Source organism: Acomys russatus, chromosome 22 (assembly GCF_903995435.1).
Source record: "Acomys russatus chromosome 22, mAcoRus1.1, whole genome shotgun sequence".
Taxonomy (NCBI): domain Eukaryota; kingdom Metazoa; phylum Chordata; class Mammalia; order Rodentia; family Muridae; genus Acomys; species Acomys russatus.
In genome coordinates this window covers 47,268,094-47,291,464 of record NC_067158.1, presented here as the reverse complement: position 1 = coordinate 47,291,464, position 23,371 = coordinate 47,268,094, and the positions used below count along the sequence as shown (strand labels likewise).

General features: G+C 36.9%; 1 protein-coding gene across 7 annotated transcripts in view; it reads right to left on the bottom strand.

Moving 5' to 3' along the window:
* Pcdh7 (protocadherin 7) overlaps window positions 1-23,371 on the bottom strand; it is a 453,627-nt gene that overhangs the window by 369,454 nt on the left and 60,802 nt on the right. The window contains exon 2 of one of the 7 annotated variants that reach the window (XM_051164754.1): window positions 17,736-18,639. The exons of the other annotated variants lie outside the window; for them this stretch is intronic. Within the exon in view, the coding sequence (XP_051020711.1) occupies window positions 18,562-18,639 (78 nt within the window). The 3' untranslated portion in view covers window positions 17,736-18,561. Of the gene's footprint in view, window positions 1-17,735; window positions 18,640-23,371 lie in introns of those variants that run through there. 7 annotated transcript variants of the gene reach the window in all.

Here is a 23,371-nt window from a genome sequence, read left to right as displayed (position 1 = left end):
CCTGCCAGCTCAGTTATCTTTCCTTTCTTACAAAACCAATCATGCAACCATGGATGCCCCAAACTCACAACCTCATTTATATCTAATTATCTCCCAAAGGAGATGCAAATACTATAAGCATATGACTTTGGGGATGAAGTGTCCACACTCATTACCATACAAAATATATTAAGCCTTCAACGTGCATTCTGGTAGGAATTTTAAACACAAGATGGGATTTAAGGGAATTGTTAATGCTTCTGGTTTTGTCCTGTTGTTTGGGATAACATGAGTAATTATTGGTGATTGAATGTATCAAGCACATTTCTAAACATTTCCATGATTTCACTTATTTAATCCTCCCACAAAACATCATGAAAGCCTGGCGGTGGTGGCACATGCCTTTAATCCCAGCACTCGGGAGGCAGAAGCAGGTGAGTTCAAGGCCAGCCTGGTCTACAAAGTGACTCCAGAACAGCCAAGGATACACAGAGAAACCATGTTTCAAAAACAAAAACAAACCAAAAAACATAATGAAGGACTTCCTATTATTGTCCTCAATTTAAAAATATTAAAACCAAAGTCCCCAAATTAATTGGTTAACCCTAGTCCAAGAAATAATGGACAGCAAAGCCAAAGATAATACCAGATACTTCTATACCACTACAAAAGCCATGTAGATAGCTTATACCGAGTAGAGTCCAAAAGAGAAGTTTAAACAGATAATACATAAAATCAAAATTTTGAGGTCACATCATGACATAACCATCTAATACAATCAGCAAAGAAGATTAATATGATTTAGTTGCTAACATAGGAAAGCCAAGGGACCATGATAACACAGAATGTTCCAGGGAGAAAAAGTGAACAATTGTTAAAATATTAACATTGAGACTAAGAAACCACATTGACCACTGCCTTCAGAAAATGGAGATTTGGTGACCTTGCTAAGATTCTCGTCAGTAGTAAAGCAAGGAAAAAACCCATAGGTGTAGATTAGGGAGACCTTAAGATGTAAGCACTTGGAGACCAACCATGGGGGCAACACTTGCCAAGCACCAATGAAGGACATTAGAAACAGAGGAGGATTACTGGAGGAGGTCAGAGCCTCTTGTGGTTCAAAATAGGCTGTGGGGGGCTGGAGAGGTGGCCCAGCGGTTAAGAGCACTGACTGCTCTTCCAAAGGACCCGGGTTCAATTCCCAGCACCCACATGGCAACTCACAACTGTCTGTAACTCCAAGATCTGACACCCTCACACAGGCATACATGCAGGCAAAACACCAATGCATGTTCAATAAAAATAAATAAATTATTAAAACAAACAAACAAACAAAAAAAAAACAAAAACAAAAACAAAATAGGCTGTGGCCCTTTAAGTTTAGTTGTAAATTGTCATGGCTGAGGAAACAGGAAAGAATTCATTGACTAGTACACAGCACAGGTCAACTACAAACTGAGATTCCGTGTGTGGGAAATGTTTAGTTTTATTCACATACGTGACACAATATAATTGGTAATGACCCCTCAGTGTAGAGAGGGAAGGGGGCATTCTCTGTAATTTTTCAAACTCTCCTTTGCCCTCCTAAAGCGTGTCATATGGAAGTGTTCCATCCATCACTGCCTCACTTGAATAATTTGACAGTAGGTTTGTTTCTCCTCTCTTACTATTTCAGATGACTTGGATGCTTTGTTTTTTTACTTAACTTCAAAATTCTTTCACCCCTTCTCTTCAATGGTGTCCATGTTCATTGAGCTTTGTCAGTTCACACACATTGGCATAAAACTACTCCTCTGTATGATGTAGAGTGGTGGTACTCTCCCTTCACATCATCTGCACCCTGACCCACAAAACCTCTTCTTCAGCACCAGAGTCTGATGGCCTCCGCTGCTCTGCCCTTCCGGGATTTAGCAGTCCCCAATCCTCTTTCGCATGACTTCACTCACCTCCACCATAACCATTTTCCACACACTTTCATGGGTGCAATTGATTTCTTCCAGTCTTTGACCTTCTCTCACAGCTGCCTTTCCAATCCTATTACCAAATCAGCCTTGCCATCTGTGTGCTCTCCTCCTCTCCCCGCCCCGCCCCCGGAGCTGCCAAGAGTTCCTGGGGAAATTGAATAACCGCGCTGATTGACGCTGCTACACTTTTATGATTTCCCATGTCAGCCGAACCCAGAGCTGCTGGGCAGGAGGGTTATTCATTTCTACTTGGCAGGTCTTCCCAATTCACATAACAGCTGCTCTCACCATACCCTCCTTGGGTGCCCACCCACATTCTCACACCCTTCACCCTACACACAGGAGTCCACCTCCTACGGAGAACGCTCACCTCACCGGCTGTGAACTCTACCCCTCTACCCGGTTCTCCCTCCTCTGTCTCTCTGTCTCTCTGTCTCTGTCTCTGTCTCTGTCTCTGTCTGTCTGTCTGTCTGTCTCTCTCCTCTCTCTCTCCCTCTCTCTCTCTCTCTCTCTCTCTCTCTCTCTCTCTCTCTCTCTCTCTGTGTGTGTGTGTGTGTGTGTGTGTGTGTGTGTGTGTGTGTGTGTATGCTCATCTACACCACCTTGAGCACAATGGAAGCATCTTGATTATTTGGCCATCAGATCTTGGTGGCATTCCTTTATATATTCCTTCCTGATGCTATCTATCATCTTACTTGGTAGTAATATTCATGAAACTCTTATGAATCCTATTCTTGCATTCATCTATTTTCTACAACTAGTGTTGGGATTGGGCTTTCCAGTAGAGTCATTTACATCGCAATTCAGGCTAGTTATTTAACATTGCAAGACATGGTTCTCTCACATTTAAATTGGAGATGCCTAGTTCACTTTTACACTGTCATCTTGTGTTCTGCCTTTTTCTGATAAGGGCACAGTGGTTTCCTTTGAGAAAATTACATTTTACCTATACCTGTAGTCTGGTAGGTCTGTCATTCAATACATCCTTTAACCAAAAAGCTGGCAATGAGGAAATTTAGTATTCTCCATATGAAGAGCGTAGTTATGACATAAATTGATACATTTAGATTTCAGTCATTCAAACAGTAACATTTGATAGAGTTTCGTCAAGATCTGCACCTTAAGTGGAACAAATCTTTCTCTTTCCTCAGCATATCATCTCAACCTCTATTTGGTGACTTTAATCTCATGGCTGTGTTTCCTAACTTTATGTGAAGGTGACACAAGTTAAAGTCATCTGAAAGGAGGGGCTGTCAAACAAACTAAAATAAAATTCCGCCCCCCCCCCCAAAAAAAAACCTCAACAAACAAACAAACAAACCTTCCACATTGTATTATCTGTACACTCACTGGAACAAAGTCAAACTCCTAGTGGCCTGGCTTTTTCTTAATTAGTCAATGATTTTCCTGAATTGGTGATTGCTGGAGGAGAGCCCAGCTCCCTGTGGGTGGTGCCGTCCCTAGGGTCTGCAAGAAAGCAGGCTGGGTAATTAGAAGGAGCAAGCCAATAAGCAGCCATGGATGGTGTATCAGCTCCTGCTTCCACAGTCCTGCCTTTCCTGACTGAGTTCCTGTCCCAACTACCTTTAATGATGAATAGTGATATACAAGTAGAAACCAAATGAAGCGTTTTCTCTGCAACTTGATTTTGGTCATGGTGTTCTTTTCACAGCAAAAGTAACCCTAACAAAGAAGATGGCTCACAAAGATGACTTCATTCAAACATTTTAAGTTATGAATTTGTTTTTTATTGATTTAAATGTGTCACTATAATAAAATAATTTTTACAGTGCTTTTATTTGACAGCTTAGGGCCTAGTCAGGGTTACTAGCATTTGCTATTATCATTGATATTTTATTGGTATTATTAGCTTATCAATTCTCACTGAAATGATTTCCTTTATTCTTATGGTCACTTGACAGTGTCCTGCCATTCTAAATTGACTTATCTAACTCATGCCGTCCTTTTGTGGTTCATCAAAATCAGTCTTCATACTCTTCCTGTGCTCTCTTTTATTATTGTATTATTTTCTCTCTGTCTCTCTCTCTCTCTCTGTCTCTCTGTCTGTCTCTGTCTCTCTCTCCCCCTCTCTCTCTCTCTCTCTCTCTCCCTCTCTCTCTCTCTCTCTCTCTCTCTCTCTCTCTCTCTCTCTCTCTGTCTCTCTCTCCCTCTCTCTCTCTCCCTCTCTCTCTCTCTCTCTCTCTCTCTCTCTCTCTCTCTCTCTCTCTCTCTGTCCCATTCTCTTATCTGTCTCTAAAAACAGATGAACTTGCACTTCACCTTCCAAGTGATTATCTCCTACATTTCAAATTTCACTTTCTTTTAAAAGTTTATTAAGCTTATTAAGATCTGAAGCAAAGTTCACTTCCATGTTTCTTTCCTTTCTTCTGCAATATCTAGTCAGCTATAGAACGCCATATACCCACCCATCCATCTACGGACCTCATGATCACTATCCAACGTCAGTCTGAGTATGCATGCCATTGAAATATGTGATCAGATTCCATCTGATTCTCTGGTTTCCTGAAAAGAATCACTTCCTTCAGTGATCTTGCTATGAGCTGTCTTCCATTCTAGGAGGGGAGCCATGTTCTTAAAATAATTATCTTATGGTGGCCTGCTATAAAGCTGGAAGCTTCTTTCAAAAGCTGATAGGATAAAACTGAACTTCTGGGTAGGAACATCGATGCTCTTCTTGAGTTGAGTTCACTTATTCTTTCCAGTCCATACAGAGTCTCACCTCACATTGCCTGTTCTATAGAGATTGTGTTCTTATCTAATAAATGGTAACCTTGGAGACTTTGCTCATGGTTTCTTGTTGAGAGCAATTGCCTTTCCATTCTAACTTACTTTGAGAAAATACCCTTTATTAAATGGTTCAAGTCATAAGACTTTGATATTATTAAACCTTTTCCGCAAGTGTCCTCACCTTCCTCACTACCTCTGTCTTTCCAGTTCTTACTTACTACATAGCATCTTTTTTGTATTGAGTCTCTAAGTAGAATATCTTTTCACTCGAATTAAATAACGAAAAAAAGAAAAATAAATAAAACAACTAATTGTCCAGTCTTTGCGCTCCACACCGATGATCCTTAAAGTGTTTCTGACATTGAGCTGCCTTTCCAGCTTTCCTGCAAAGCAGATATTATAACTGCTGTTGTGTTTTGTTTTGTTTTGTTTAGGAAAACTGAATTTTCAGATGCTCCAATGTTATAGAGAGTTTTGGGTGACTATTCATGTAGAAAACTGTCTCTGTCATCTTTTCATTTAAAAAGCTACTAACTTCTACTCCTGGAATACTCAGGTAATCAAGTTTATTCCTTCTCAAGTCTCTGAAGGAGATGAAGAGCAGTTAGTTCAGTTTTACAATGAAGCTTAGTTGTTTAGGGATTAAGATGCTTTTAGGTCTAGATAGATGTTTTACATTGATAATTACAATATGTGATGGAGATTGATTTACATTCAGAAATTTAATTGCACCAAGATAGGAAAGATGTCTTCTTCAAGTCTGTCAAATACAAATAGGCAAAACACTAAGAATGCAACATTTATATAATTCTTGATTATTTCATGGTTCTTCTTGCTATAGGTAGTTTATTGTATCTATGTGTAATAATATAAATGTGTATGCAAAAATAGATTAAAAAATAAAGCATCATTTTCTATAAAATTCATAACTTTGAAAATTATATCCAAGCCAGGCATGTCAGCACATGTCTACAATCTAAACCCCCACAAGTTTAAGGCAGAAGAGTTGGAGTCCTTTAGAGACCAGACTGAGCCATGAGGTAAATTCAAGCAAGACCTTGACTCAAAACAAACAAGCAAAGGAAGCAAAGAAAGAAAATCATGTCTGCATTATTTGCTGCAGAAATTCTTTCTCCATAAAGAACAAATTTAACCATAAATTATAAAGAAATAATTTATTAATATGCCACGAAATAAAAATAAAAAATGTACATCTAGAGATAACAAAACAAGTTAGTTTATAGGCTGAAGGGTAAAGTCTGGAACAGTAATTCTCAACCTTCCTTATGCCACTACCCTTTAATATAGTTCTTCATGTTATGGTGACTTTCCGACCATATAATTATTTTCATAGCTGCTTCATAACTGTAATTTTTCTTCTGTTATGAGTCATAGTATAAGTATCTGATATGCAGGATATCTGATATGTGACCCTGAGAAGGGGTCATTGGACCCCCAAGAGGGTCGAGACCCACAAGTTGAAAACCACTTATCTAGACCATGGCAGAGATGGAATACCATGGATTTGTTGGATTCCTAGCCTATGACCTCAGCACAGCACACTGAGCATGGCTTTGCTGAGATCTAACCCCAATGCAATAGGGTCTCCTCAGCTCTTCTGCATTAGAACTTGGAAATTTTTATAATATGATCATTTTTTCTGCTGCCTCCAAAGCCACATAGACTTACTGTACAAGTAAAACTTCACTCTGTTAAAAGAATAGATGTGTCTCCATGTAGTTTTGAACCCTGCGTCCATGTGGTTTTGTTGTTTTGTTGCTGTCAACTATAGTTACTCCTCTAGTAATGAGGTAAATCTGTGGAGAGCTGCACTGCATTTGGGTACACAGATGGTTCCAGTTTGCATCCATTACTTCTCTCCTACATAAAGCATAGCCATCAAAATTGAGATTCTAAAAGGAAATATGTTTCAGCTAAGCTTTCAAGTTAAATCTCTTAAGTGTTGTTCAGCTCTTCCATACATATTTCCTTCTCTGTTATGGCATGGACATTGCTTCTCCCACAACCCAAGACTTCCACACTTTTGTGTTTAGAGACTACAATTACCTGACTTCAATTCCTCTCCAAATCAAGTTGGATCACCTTACCAAGGACTAAAATATCTTAACTCTTTTTCTGTCTGGTTTCCAGCTTCCTTTGTGCCATCTAGCGTCGATACCCACTTGTACCTCCACTCGTTGTCTTAGTCTTCTCCTCCTGTATTTATTACCTGTTGGTAACGTTCTTTTATATTTCCATACTTGAATTTCTACAAATAGAAAATCCTTAACATCACAGAATGTGAGCAAATAGAGCCTATGAATGTGTTATCCACTATTTAATATTTCCTTGTAATGGATATGTACAGCACCTAACGTACTACAGCAACTTAATAAATGTTTATTGGATGTCTGAAATTATACACTCTGCTTATTATCCCAGAAAACACATGCACGCACACACAAATCCCATTTATAGACGGAAATTAATTCAACCACTGTTTCGTGGGAAATCTCCTCTAATCAAAGCAGTCAACTAAGACTGTCAGGAAGGAACAGTAAATATTAATCATATGTATACTTACCTACTTAGTAGATATGTTAATGAAATAAAATATGCATACACTTTCATGCAAAAATATATCACCATCAAAAAAAAAAAACCACCATAAAACCACACAGATAAATCTACTTACAATTAAATATTGACAATTTGTTAATTTGAAAAATGTTTAGTAAAAAAAGAATCACAGATGATAAGGTTTGTATTTTTGTCTAGTTGAAAAGAAAAGGAATTATAGGATTAAGTTGAAGTATGGTTTACAATGAGTTGGTACAGGGCCTGTGAAATGGCTCAGTGGGTAAAGGAACTCACTACATCAGCCTGATTTATGACTTGAGTTCAATCTCCAAAATCTATGTAAAATTGGAAGGCATAACTGACACAATTGAGTTATCCGCTAGCATCCACATGTACATAGTTCATGAGCATACTCTCACATATTGTATGTCCACACAGACACACGCAGTCACACACATACACGTGCACACACACACACACACACACACACACACACACACACATACAGAGAGAGAGAGAGAGAGAGAGAGAGAGAGAGAGAGAGAGAGACAGAGAGAGAGACAGAGACAGAGACAGAGACAGAGTCAGAGACAGAGACAGACACTTAGAATAATAAAAGTTTAACTTTTTAAAAATGGAATTACCTTTATGCAAACTGTGAAGTGGGGAAACCACCTTGGAAATAACCATAGTGACTAGCACATATACTCATGGTAGTATGAAAGTACAGATGTCAGAGGCAGATTAGAGCCTGAGCACCAGAACTCCAGACTAAGACACTTGTGGGTTATGCAAAATGAGCCAGCATTAAGTGTTTCTGAAATGAATCATTTTTAGCCTTGAAAGATCTGGGGGATATGAACAGGCAGAATTGATGAGCTTTTTTAAATACCCAAATTGATGAAAATAAATGTCAGCAACATTAAAATTAATTTAATTAAGCTCTCCCAGGCCTACCTCCAATCTATTTAATTTCACCCTTCTGAACAGTTACATACAATACCAGTAAGTACATAAAAAGCTTATGCTTTTTTGAACATATGTTTTTTATAATCGTGCTAGTTTGTGCAATGACTGGGAAAACGTTTATTCACAGTTATTGGAGTATATTAATTTACAATGCAGATTCAGCAGAAAGTAACAGTGACTGTTAAAGGGTACCGCTACTGTCTACAGGAAATGGCACTGAAGCTACAGATTCAACTGCAGCAGACATATGAGAAACAAGGTAATAGGGAAAAATCACAAGAATGGATTTGAAGATATTAAAAATGAGCTATACTCAAAACTCACAATTAAGCAAATTTGAATGGTAGAAACTATGCACTGGATGAAGAAATAATATCCTGTTTAGAAGTGTGTCACATCCTGACCTGGCATGCTAGTACATGCCATTCGTTAATCTTAGCATGGAAAGGAAAGGCATGCATGATCACCCTTGTCTACATAGTAAGATCCTTTTTTTAAATGTCAAGAAAAATGTTTTACTACCTATAAGTTTTGATATATATCCCAACTAATAAAACAAAGAAAGAAAAAATGAAAAGTGGAGATAAGGGTATGAATTTAGCAAAATTACACTCCTGCACCCTATTAGAAAATAAATAACAAAAACTGTAAAACTTCTGCATATTTTCTTGGTATTTGTTTTAATGAATAGTTTCTAAACTCAGAAATCCGTGTGGAAGCAGCTCAGAGTAATGCACTGATCATCATTTTTATTATGTTCTCATTTACAAAAATTACCATGTTTTATAAACACATTTGTATGCTCCAAACAATTCTAAAACACCCCTTTGAAGCGATGCAAAACAGCAAGCTCATTTATTAAGGTTATAAAGTCTAAACCAACAAATTGTTCTAAAATCAGCTTTCAATTCCTGCTAACATTAAAGAAAATATGTTAAGTTCGACACACCATGTTCTGGCTTGCTTTCTGCTGCTGGGACAAACACCATGAACAAAAGCAGCGAAGGCTTTTGCTTTACACTTCCCTGTCATGGCCCATTACTATAGTCAGGGTTTCCCCTAACACTCTAGTTACAATCTATTACTGGAAGCTCAGTGTAGTTTATGATTAAGGTAAGAGCTTTGTTAAACACACACCTAGCCCTGGTTACTCATGTCTACAATCCTAGTATACAAAAATCTGAGGCCAGAGAATATCTTTTGCCTAAAGCCAGCCTGGGCAGCAAATAGACTGTCTCAAACACAAAAGATGGATGGGTCGGGTGAGTGGGTGGATGGATAGATAGTTAGGTAGATGGATATAGATAGGTGATAGATAGATAGGTAGATGATAGATAGATAGATAGATAGATAGATAGATAGATAGATAGATGGACAGATAGATGGACAGATGAATGGACAGGCAGATAGACAGGTGTGTGTGTGTGATTTATTTGTTTTTATATAAGACAGCACTGACAGGTACTTAATTTGTGACTGACAACATTTTGTACTACATTCAGACCTCTTCAGAAACTTGGATCACAGGGAATAGGTGAGCTGTACCATGTCTCATTTGGCTGAGCCTTTCTTCAGTAACTGCTTTGATTTTGTTGATTAATACATAGCACAGGCAGATGTTGGAGGATCATATATGAACACCAGCAGGCACATTTTCATAAGGCCATGAATATGCTATTATTTTAATGTCAACACAAAAGGAACTGAATAATTTTGCCAAAGTTGCTCAGACTTAAACTCTTCATTATTCAATTTATAAATTATGTCCTTTTAAGGTTTTTTTTTGTTTTTGTTTTTGTTTTTGTTTTTGTTTTTGTTTTTGTTTTTTTAGACTTTATTTCCTATAGCACAAGTGTGCCAGGAGCTAGTTCGGGCCTGAAACAATCCTGCTTGATTGTCAATCCTGACTATCCTGGACTCCAGTTCAAATCTCTGGAGGGTCCTAAATTCCTAGCCTGTATGCTACCAGTCCAGTTTAGAAGGAGCTAAGGAACCAAACCAAGAACGTTGGCATGCTAACCGGACACTCTGCCAACTGAGCTACATCCCCTGAACCAATTATGTCTTTAAGTTACAGCTGTGCTTGATGACCTATATCCGCAACCCTAGTGCTGGAGAGGCTGAGGAGGCAATAGAATTGTGATGCCTTCCAGGCCAGAGCTACAGAGTGAAACCCTGTCTCACAAAAGCAAGTGTGTGTGCAGGCATGTGCACACACACACACACACACACATGCACACGCACACACACACGCACACATGCATGCTCGCATGCACTCATACAAATTCACACACTCACATTCAGATGCACATGTTAAGAAGCACATATTCATTCATTTATATGTATGTGTGACGTGAGACAGGGAGTCTTAATCAGTCTCTGTGAACCATAACTTTTCAAGAACAAACAAGTGAGATCAGACTGTGAAAACTGAAATCAAATCTTTGTCCCCAGGTAAAGAAGTAGGGTCTTAGCAACAAGAGTTAAGTAATGGTCTAAGAAATATTACAAGCTTTTGTTTTCAATTAATTTCATGTATTTGTGTGTGTATTCGCATGGGTACAAATCTTTGTATTTGTCTCAGCCCAGATGTTCCTTGAACAAATTACCTGTCACCATTCTAGTGTATTTGCACTCTGGAAAATAGATATTTTGGTTGACTGCATGTCATCAGTTAGTGACATAGCTCTATATTTATATTTTATATTTCTACAATTATTGTGAACTTTGATAAATCCTATTAAAGAAAAATTGGATCATGTGAGTATATGGGTTAAATAAGAGGAGGAGATAAGGGAAAAGGGAAAATCTTAGATAACTTCTTCCTGGTATGGTTTGACCAACAACAAATGTAGCCTTCTATAAACAAATAGTTCTCTATAGAATGAATGTCATTCACATAATAATGAAATATGTTATTCTTTCACCTGCTTTCAGGCATAAGCAGTGTCACCATGGCCTAAGCTTTGCCGTTTCAGATCTCCAGAAGGAAAGTGCCGTGGCCACTGTCTGCTGTGAAAAGCCACAGCCATTCTTCTAGTAGATGGAGTTGGGCTCACCAGATACATCCATCGAGAGTAATGGAGTCAAGTGCACAACATCTGAACAGACCCTCCCAGGGGAGTGAAGAGGCATGAAAGACCCTTTTATGTCACACACATGGTAAATGATTTTTAAGTCACATTCTTCCCTCAAGCCGGTCCAAAGACAAAGCCCCGTTAGACTTCCCAGAATGCTGCCTTTGTGAATCATTTCAGTGGCTCTTAATAGAATCCTGTGAATCACATTATATATTCAAAAATATGATTGTCTTTCTACCTGTCTTTCATGTTTGCTCTCAAAACAGTGAGAGCTATATCTTTTTATCTAAGAGAATCCTTAAGGCATTGGTTTGTGGTCACTTAGAATTTAAAATGTGTCTCATTTAACTACTGTACACAGAGTTAGTTCAAACTTTTTTTGTGTGGAAGTATTTCACATTGGATAATTCTTCTTAAAAAATGTTGGTTCTGGATTCAAGAAAAAAAGGGTGATGTGCGTTCTTTTATTTTTAAAAATAATTATTTTTAATTCTGATGACATATGACATATCCATCAACAATTAAGTTTAATTTTTTGTTCATTGTCTTCATTAAACCTCTTGAGACTACAATGGCTTAGGTCACAACATGAAACATCATGCTAATTAAACTTCTAATTAAATGGTGGAAGAAGTGTATTGCACAAATAGATTGCTCTACCACTTTGTTTTAACTTTTATCTCGTTTCAACTTGGTAAGCACTAAGTTGGAACCCTGAAATCATTCTCTTTAATACAAATATTAATCTCGGATGAAAATGGCCCATGATTCCATTCCAGAGCCTACACTCCAGATATAGACTGCATTTTCTTTCTTTAAGTTAAAATCAGGCTGATAGGAGGCAGTAAAGACCCTGTCTTGGTAAACACAATTTAAATACAGTTTCTCTTTATGTAAGACTAAGACTAATAAAAAATTCTTCCTATAAACAATTGTAGCAACTTCTCAATGTAGAAATCAAGATATTTCTTTGGTTTCTCAATGAAAGATTTTTATTAAAAATCTTATATGATTTGTTTGATTTATTCCTTACTACTTTCAGTGCTATCCTTTGCACACATTTGTTTCAGTAACCTATCACCATTAACCTTCAACTTAGTTAAAAAATAGCAACAATTTTATTTAATAAATATAAAATTGTTTTAAGTCATCAGAAAGTTTGTGTGTCCCAACAGAGCCTGTTTGAAATGTTTTTATCAGGAGGCATCCTCTTTCGGATATGTCCCTAATACACATGCTTGCCCTCCTTTAATAGCTAGACACACAGAAAAGAAGAAAGATTGGAGGACTGAATCCCACTTAGATCCCACAAGGACAGACTGTTCCCCAACACAATTGGGCATCAGCAATTAGAAAATTAGTGGAACTGTACTTGTAAAAGTGCTTGGGCCTCAAAATGTTTGTTTTACCCTTAACATCTAAGGATAGGAGTAGGGAGGGTTTCCTGTTTAATCACAATAATGTTAATTCCCTACCAGAAACCTACAAACACACATATATGTATGTATGTATGTATATATATGTACATAATCTGTTGTCATGCTGCTGATAACATCCATAAAACATACAGAGTCCAGCTCTGTCATTTTAAACAGTAAAATTTTCTGAATCTTGCAGTCTAATAAAAATTTCTATTCAAAATCTCCATTTCTAATCTGGGATGTGAACTTAAAATTGATTTTCCTCCTATTTTTCCCAAGTGATATGATGTGCTTTAAGCCTACTACAGTGCCATGTGTGAGGCCATTGTTTCAGGTAGAAGTACTAATCATCTTACCTTCTTGAAGACAGAGTTTTAAATAGCAGAAAATGAAGGTCATGGCATTTGTTTAATCCTCTCCAGTGCTCAAGCAATCACAGAGTTTAAGATGAAAGCCACTGATTGGCAGATACTAAACTATAGCCAATTCAATGACACAGGCATAAAATTTGTGCATCCAAAACCTATCATCTACTAACCACAGCACACTTGGCACTTAATAATTTTCAAAGTAAGAGAAATACCTACTGAACATTTACAAAAATAACCCAGTTAACTCATTTATCTGGTGGTTATATAAATCACTGTATCATTAGTTAGTATTATACCTTAAAATTAATTTATAATTTTAGTATAGTGATAACAGGAGAAAAGTCTATACCCTTTTGTCTGAAAGTAAGATGGTCTTCAAATATTTCTTTTAAAAAATTTCATCACTGGATTAAAAATACCTAAATACTTCTTTCTCAGTTCACTCTCACTAGTCTTTGCTTGAAAAAAAACATACTCACAGAGGGTTTAAGTCTTAGCACACCAGAAACTGATGAATTTTCCTCGAGAGGCCGTATCTGTCTGATTCTGTTGAGTTGCTGTGCAAGGCCTCATCTCACTGTTTGACAGTGATATTAGCTCTTTCTGGGCTCCTGAACATCTGCCACACCCACTCCAGTATATTCCAACATCAACTTTAAAAGAACAAGTAAGAAAACTTGATTATTGGAAACACTGAATTAACTCATAGCATGCCGTCCACATGCTGCCTACATGAGATCTCCTTAATTGACCAGCACTAGCTCGAGGAAGTTAACTTTGTAAAGGTTGTATATGAGTAAATAGAAGCGGAGAAGTGCATTTGTGCAAATAGTCAGTCGGTAAGTAATGTTTTCAGCCCAGGCAGTCTGGATTTGGAGCACTGCCCTCTGAACCACCATGTGTGTGGCACTGTAAGTGCCTGCACGCTGAATCTCCATTGCACTGTGAACTCCACTTCCTCAAGGAATACAGTTGTCATTTTCTTCAGGCCTCTCACATTCTGGAAGCAAAAATCTGCATTTAATTTTTTTCAGTTTAAAACTATATATTTATAGTAACATATGTTTTGCCCACAAAGCAAGTAAATTGGAAAAGAATTTTTCTTCTTTCCTGTCTACAGTATTTAAAGCAGATCGTTTATATCAGAATCTATCTTTAACCAGTATTTCTGTATGCTAGAGCTTTAGAATACCATTCAAATCCAAGTCAAGCAGACTGGCTCCATCTCATTCTAAGAGGTCTGTGATCTAAGGAACAAAAGAGTTCATCTGAGCACCCCCAATTTCTGAACACAACTCAACAAACTAATAACCCGGTTTTATCGTATTTCCGGTCCTCAAAGCCTTGCAGCCCAGAGTGTGATCAGCAGAGTAAGAGTGTAAATACTCACACCTAGCTCTATTTCCTGCTAGTTCTGTAGTGTAGCTCTACATAGTAACTAAAACCCTGTCTTATGTTCAACTGTATAAAGGGTATAATGCCAATACTAGTGTCTTCTTTATGAGCTTTGCAACAATAAGCAGAGTAATTAGCGCATTACCAGAATGGAGCTGACTTCCAGTAACTTCTGTTTAAACACTGGTCTGAAAAACATTAAAATAGGTTCTTTTTTTTAAAGCTAATTTTATTTATCAAAACACTATAGTAAAATAGCCAGCAATTAAAAAATATAAAAGGAGTACAGTGGAAAGCAATCATTGTAATCCTTAATGTTTTTTAATTTTACTCTTTTGCTTTAGTGACATTTTTACTCATATAAAAATCTGATAATGCATTCTCCATGCAACTTTTGAGCTTATTCTCGTTCACAGCTGTCCCAGCTTTCGTACAGCAACCTTCCATGAACAAACAGAGGGATAAGGAAAAGCCATAACATTCTTAGAATGTGACATAAGAGAAGCTTAGAAGGTGGAGGAAGAGGTAAAACTTGCAAACCTCCCACCTCAACTTCTAGTCTTGGAAAATCAATTAATGTGATAAAGTCATATTTTATTATCCAGATCAATTGTACAAATAACTAGAAATTAAACTGAATGGGAAGTGGGGAGTTCATGAGACTAATGCTTTTTTAAAAAGGAAAAATGAATTAGCCACGCTAACTGCATGAGCATGAAAGCAGCACTACTTTACCTGTCAATGTGCTGCAATGAAAAAAAAATGCACATGGCATATGTATTGGATCTGTAGACATGGAAGTTTGCGTTCATTTTATTTCCTACCGTTGACTGGAACTTCCACAGTTGGAGCAATAGCTGGAAAGTAAAGCGAAGGTACTGTTTTCTGTGTGGGCTGCTTCGCGACTAAACATTAATCTTGAAATTTTAACAGTCACAACACTGCTCTGGCTGTTGCTTCCTCTAAGCAAAGAATTACCATTAGATGAAAGAGCCCACAGCAATAACCATCAGGGGCTGGTGTCTGCTGCTCTGAACTCAACCAGCCTGAGCCAAGTCCAGAAACGCCTTTGAAGTCATGGAGACCTTTATGTGTAGATCAATCCTTGGGGGGTTAAAAAGCAAGACAAACTGGTTCCCTTCCTGTTATATTTTGCCAGGGCATGCATTCAACTCTGGGCAGAACAAAATGGTTTTCTCTGTTGTAAAAGGAATGATTTTGTACTTGGGTGTTGCTTGCTTCAATTAACTTACAGGGAAACTGTTGGTCCCAGAACATAATTATGTACACCATGTCATGTTTCCTTTTCACTAAACCAAGAGCACAGTAGCAACAACGGTGAATTTTGTTATGTTGGTCATGAGGTGTGGGCTGTGCTTTGGGGCAAATAAAGTGGAAAATGGTATGTGATTTCCTTAGTACTGAAAGTAATTAGTTTTTAATAATGGGATCAGTAAGAAGTATTATATATAGAACTTGTAAATTATCAGTTTTAGGGGTTAAAAGTTAAAATTAATTTTACTGATGATACGAACCAAAAACCTATCTGAGCATCAAAAGATAGCTTCTCAGATTTGAGGAAAGCAAAATCAAACACAAATTTGCAAATGAACAGGGCATTTTTTTTTTTTTTTTTTTTTTTTTTTTTTTTTTTTTTTTTTTTTTTTTTGTTCCTGCAAGATCAATGGATTGCCTAGAACCCAATCCAAACAGATACATCTTCAAAACAATTCTTTCTCTTCAAGGAACATAGCTGAGGCCAGAGTGGCAAGCTTGTAAGAGCTAGAGGATGAGGATGTTTGCTATGAGACTCTGTCTCCTAGACATGACTTCATAAACAAGACTTGAAAAATATCCATACCTACAGACAAGCTATGGTGACAGGGGACAGTCTTATGGAATCCTACCCCCGGACAAAGAATGGGAGGCAACTAATGACTCCTAGGAGAGAATAATTAGCCTCTCCCAAGGACACACGCCTTAAAAGGTTATCCAATAGAAAGTGCTCAGCTCTGTAACCACATACACACAAAGAACAAAACAGACTAAACTGGTTGTGCTTATATATTTACGAGTGGATGGGAAGAATGAAGAGAGGGAGACAAGGGACATATAGACGGGATGAAGGATAGAGAGAAATAATGGAATTATATGTTAATTAAAAATGTATTTTAAAATCTTTAATCTTCATCATCTAAGCTCTTTTTCCTCCATACAAAAAATTACCAGTAAGAGGAACACGTCGTATGTATCAATGAGCTTAACAGGACTATGTACATAAAAAACATAGGCATCATATAAAGTAGTTTTCTTTTATTATATTGGCCACAAAAATATTCAATACAATAGAATCATACAGTTTGTCTTATAATTTATTATAATAGGATAAATAAAAAGAAAAATCCCTGTAACATTAAACAGCTGCAATTGATTGTCACATAGAAAGAAGAGGTAAAAATTCTACTATAAAACTAATCAGCAAGATAAGGAGAAATGAATAAAAGTATCAAAGGACAGTAGTAGTTTCAAAATTTTTATGGCACCTGGTGACTACAAAAAATATGTCCATCTCTTTCAAATATATATGACCTGATTTATACTAACATAAGATTATTTGTTACATATTTTAGGCTGAACAAAGGTAAGGGATAAATACACATAACCTACTGACAGAATAAAAAGCTAGAATTAAGAAAACAAATATTTCCTAGTCCCTTCTATAATGGCATCCATGATTCACTCAAGTCCTGTCACTAAGCAAACAGGCTGAGAGAGTAGAATGTGCATTTTCAACTGTCTGCACATTAATTTCACACAAGCCTCACTCATTACTATCAGATATCAGTACCGTCTTAATATAAATGGCTCAATCACATCAAATATCATATTTAATTGGAGAAATTCTGCAGTAGACATCCTAGTTTAGAATCGTTTGCTTTGTGAATAATAATCGTTAATAATGACAGAAGAAATGGCTTAAGACAGTTGATGCGACCTCTTTGCATTCTAGGTAACAGACCAAAGTGCAAATGCTAACATTTAAATTTTATCTCCTTCCACACACACCTTTATACACACCTCCATTCACACTCATACAAAAATCAGGATGCAAGTTTATAGCGTGCCTTTCATTGAGGAACTAACACAATAATGAGAGGAGCTTCTTGCATGCAGTTCTTCCTTGTTTGTTTGTTTGTTTTTATTTTTCTTTTTTCTTTAAATATATATATAGGAAGGCTCTTGTCTACACACATGAATGAATAGGACCTCAAAGTTAAAAGGCCAGTTTCCTACTAACATAATGGCCAAGTATTCCTTGAACACTTGTGTACCTAAACCTAAACTAATTCAGAAATTGTGAAAAAGGTATTTAAGTACAGGATGATCTGTCTTCTGTTTCTATAACATCATAAATAATGTTCAGTGGGTACCAGAATGACCTAATTTGTATTTCCTCCCAAGTCTCCAGCTCCTCACTTTCCCTGATTGGCAGTGGTATTTTTTCCTTAGAACCTTATTAAATAGCACTGAATGTCTAATTTTGGGGTTCGGTCCTGAGGCATATACACTTTCACTTCTTTGTTGATCTAGCACAGGCCCTGATGATTTCTACGTAGTGCATACAATGAGTTCCAGCAAGGCAGATGAAAGCATGTTTACAGTAATGTCCACAATAACAAGGAGAAACAAGAGTAGGTGGATATGACAACTCTTTACTTGAGTCCATTCAACTGCAAAGTGAAGAAAGAATTTCCTGTTCTTCTGTTTACGCTCCTGAACTTGGCGACATCTGACTCGCTCGCCACAGCAATGGACAAGATTGCAAAACCTCTCTCACATCCCTGCGGAAGTCCATATTCAGAACTTCATTGTTTTCGGTTGTTTGCAAAATATGGTTTAATTTCTTTCTGCAGAAAGTTTTTGTGTTCTTCAAAATTGGGGCTTCACTTTAATGAGCTAGTGATCTTGCCCCTTGGGAATCAATTTCTTTCTACACAAGACAAATCCGGGTTTATTAGGATCCAACATATTGAGTTGGAACTTGCCATGTATTTCACTTACGAGCACATACATTGATTTTACACGATTCCTCAATGTGGTCAGGTGGGTTCGTGGTCTGCACTGTATCCACCTATAAAAAATACAAAAATATATGTCTGCTTTACAGGGATGTGAGTAGGGTTTTGCCAGCCTAGTTGCAAATCTTGAACTGCATATCTCAGCTAATGGCATTCTTTCCTTCTCAAAGATGTATTTGCAGTGGATATAACCTTTTTCAGAAGTCACAGAAACATAGCAGTCCTCACTACAATTAACAACCCGGGGGCACCTAAATCAATAAAGCTGGCTAATCCCAAGGATGCTGTCTCTGACAGGAAATGCTTTGTTGGTATAAGAATCGTTGAGTTAATTGTATTTCAGGGTTCAAGCTTTTCAAGGCTATGAAGTGTCAAGGGGAGGGAAGCTGGAGCGCGCAGAGGCTACATTCTATAATATGAATAGAGTGATATGGTAATTATGGTAGAAAGCAGATGCTTTTTAACTTTCACATCCCTAAAGTGTCAGGGAGGCGAGCTAGATCTCAACGTTCACACCCTCCATGAAGCTTTCAATCTCTAAATGAAATCATGATATAACTCACTCTCTCTTCACTGAAGCCTAGCAGTTTACATGTGATACACAAATGAACTGCTGATCCCTAATACACACAAGGTACACTGTTGTTCCAAGGCATGACTGCTGTCAAACCATGTTCCCTGTTCTTGTATCCAGTTTGCACAAATAAGAAGTGATGACATTATGCCTTCAAAATATTTTGGTGCTAATGTAAGCTTTACATGGTGTTAAGTATTTTTATGAACTTTAGAGCAATCAATGGGCTAAATTTTCCTTTCTATGACAACTACACAAAGCGTTTTTTTTTTATTTGATTCCACAAATGATGGTAGTAAAATCTTTAGAAATCTTGAAAATTGTCAAAAGGATAATGTCACTTTCAGAGCATAAATATGGTGAAGTTTATGACTGCAAGTGCTTAAGAATCAGGATGAGGGAAGAAAATTTTCAATTTAATGTCCAAGGTCACAACATACTTACATGCTGTCTCCCCCTGACTGCTTATCAAAGTATTTATAACAGTTAATAGTATAGTGAAATGACTGACTAATTTGAAAATTAATTGATTTTGAGCATAAAGCTTACTTCATCTTTTGACAGTGAGTTATCCGTAGTAGCCATACAAATCCAAGCAGCTTTAAAATATCATAATTGCTTAATAAATATTATCTGTTTCAAGAAATATTTTATGTAACAACTCCAAAACCTAACAATATTTGAGTTTTTTCAATTGCATATCATAAGTATACTCTAAACCACAAAATTATGTTGGATATACTTTTTCTCAGTGCACATTTAATTCAATCTGCCTATTCTGTGTCCTCCCCATATATGACATGTTTGCATAGTGCTTATGACACATTTAACTGCTTCATAGTTATTCATTTAATTCTTCTACCATATTCAATGCTACAGTATCACCCCTGAGGGTCAACATCATGCTCACTCCCCCTATTCTTTCCCAGAATCTACACATGATTGGTTGGTAAGACATTGTGTTAATGAGTGAATGCATACTTGCAATCTGAAAACTAAGTAAAACAAATTATCTGTTGTTTCATGATATCATAAATGCAATTTTGAAATTTTTTAAATTGTGTGGACATACTTGCTTTACATTATTTGTCATATGACTTTTGATCTTAGAACACAGATCTTCTTAATGTATGCAATGCAAATGTTATATGCCTTGCTAACATATAATTGTCTCCAATTTTTCTATTTCTTAAATTTAACATAACAATAAAAATATTAAGTTTCTTTCTATCGTTCCCTTGTGAGAGTGATTTAACTTTCCTTAATGGTGTGATCTGTGCAAAGGTTTTCTCCAAAGCTTTTAATAAATGAATGAATAAATGAGACATTTAAAAAATAAAAATCAGAAGAGTCAAAATGTTCAATGTTTTTTAAAACTGACTTATAATTTCAGCATATGAATATAATGAATATATGTAACATATGTATAAATGGATATAAAACACATTTAAATAATATATGCACCATCCTGCCATGTAAGATAATGAAATCCTCTTATTAAAATGTTACTCAGAACTATATTACAGTTTAACTAACTGAGCTTTTGTTTGTGTATGGAAGAACACAACTGTATACTAATATCCACTTGTGATTAGAGTGCAGAAAGATGAATTCTTTCTTCAACATTAAAAATTAATGTTTAGAAAGAAAACTGCATATTTCAAATCTGTTATTGAGCTCATAAAAAACAATTAGGGATCAGAATTGTGAAAACTGTGATGGGAAGGGTCAGAATAGAAATGCATGTTACCAGGATGTGTTTGCTTTGCTTTGAATCAGGTAAGTAAAATGGCCCTGAAGTAATATTCAGATCACCACTGCTATGGAGATAGGCTCCAGGAAGCCAGACCTGACCAAGTTTTCAGTCTGGTCCAACCCAGGCAAAGTTGTAGAGACACTGTGTTGTGTGTCATCCCCTTTCAACCTTTCTCCTCAATTCATTTCCATCACACAGGCAACAAGTAACACACACACACACACACACACACACACACACACACACACACACCGATTGAACCTGAGTCATTCTGAACCCCTTCCTATGAACTTACCCCCACATCTCACTCATCACTCACTTGTTAAATAAAAGGCCAATTAATCTAGGAATGGAATTTACAAAATTTATTAAAAAGAAATTGACCTGTAAAAATGACTCTTGCCCTCTTTTGTGCTCCCTGAATATCAGTAGTGACAAGTGCTAGGGAACTTCAAGAGCTCAGAGAATAGGGAAAGCACACAGATACAGGTATAAATACAAATCTCTCCCACATGGCAATATATGTGCATTTAAACCTAGGATTCTTAAAAAAATTCAAAACCATAAAAATCAAAATATATATTCTTTGAAAGAATATATATGTATTTTTCTACTTATTTTCATTAAGTATGCTTCAGTTCTAATCATGCACCTATGTAATTGGAGAAGATTAGTTGCACGTGTTTGAGGAACGTGTTTGCATATAATTGGCAATATGTAAAATAACTCTATGAATATGCATGATTTTCCTTGAGTGATGTTCAAATCGAGGAAATAGTGAGTGGTGCCTCACACAAAGCAGAGTGTATTCCATAATACAGAGAACAAATTCATACTAATGTTTACAGTCTAGAAACTAAAGTTGTTATTAATATTTGAGAGCATCGGTGCCTAATAAAGAAGTCATTTTAAGTTATAGTAAAGAAGAAGCACAGCCCTTTAACAATTCTGGATGCTTATTCTATTTTTGACTATTAACATTTACCTTAAATGGAAAACAAGAAGTATAGTAAGCGTAGGATTTAGATAGTTGAAGGATGATGAAAATGAAAATCCTCAATAGCAATTTGATCTTTTCTTATGATCTATATAAATAATTTTGTAAGCTGTGATGATTATTAATAACTGTGGCACCCATATAGAGCTAATGCAGCTGGCATTCAGGGCTCCAATCCAATGCACATTGGAGAGCAGAGGGAACCATTGCGAGAGCAGAGGGAACAGACGGCTCCTCACCTTCCATTAGCCGGAAGCAGGCCGTGTGTTAGCGCCCGAAAGGCTGAAATGTGTGTATACCTGGAGGGAAGCAATATTCTGATCTCTGAAAACACAGGGTCACACACGAATCTCTACAAAGAGAACATGCTATGTTCCTCACAGTGCATAACTGTTGGTTCACGCTTCCTGTCCCAACATGCCTGTCAGTGTTTCTCCACTTCTCATGAAATGTATCCTCAAAAATGTCTTCCTGTTTTTTTATTTCCTTATGAAAGATCTGGTATCATGTAAAGTACATATCGTATACGCTTCAATACGTTTTGCTGTGAGCTTACCAATACATGAAGGAAGAATTTTTTTTTCTTCGCCAGAGTCTTTATTAAAATATCACATGTGGCTTTCTGATTTAACAATACAAAAGCCTTGTGGAGCAGCAATCTGAACTTTGCTCTCTTTATAGTGAAGGAAGTGGAGCCCAGAAACAGGAATCTTCTTATATAAAATTGCATGCAGATAAATGATAAATCTGGGGACGCAAACCAAAAGTTTGGAGTCCTAATCACTGTTTGACATAAATTACTGTTCTGACGTTAAATACACAAATGTGTTACATTTCATTTGTGACAAGGCTTAAGAAATAATAAATAAAAGCATTTCCTAAGACATCACAAATAAACATGTTGTGCTAGTTTCTAGAACCTTATGTATGCATCGTACTTGATTATAGATATCTCATTTACATGTGTAAGTTGTGTGTGAGCGCATGAGCATACACACACACACACACAATCACATTTGTCAACATTGTTTACATATTACTAAAGAACAGAAGCCATCTTAACTAACCATAAGACACTTGTGTTCTTAAAGCTCGCAATGAAAGCATAAAATGATACATGCTTAAACTGCCATCACTATCCTCGTCAGACCACAGTATTGACTACTTTGGAACAGTGCAGCAGCAATAGCTACACTGTGTGGTAAAGCAGCCTGCAAAAAATGAGAAGAGGAAGCTCTGATGCTCTCAAATGCAACTGAAGCTGCATGTGCCCAGAGAATGGTGACAGGGGTGGGGGACCTTGGACAACCACCAGTCTAACCCAGTAACAGGCAAAGCAAACAGGACAAGGCACCACTATAGCTGGAAAACATTTATATTTTCAAAAGAGAAACCAGTTTAGCCAGCCAGCTTTGAGCTTACAGGAAAAGTAGGCTCAAGATGTAAAGTTTGGCACAC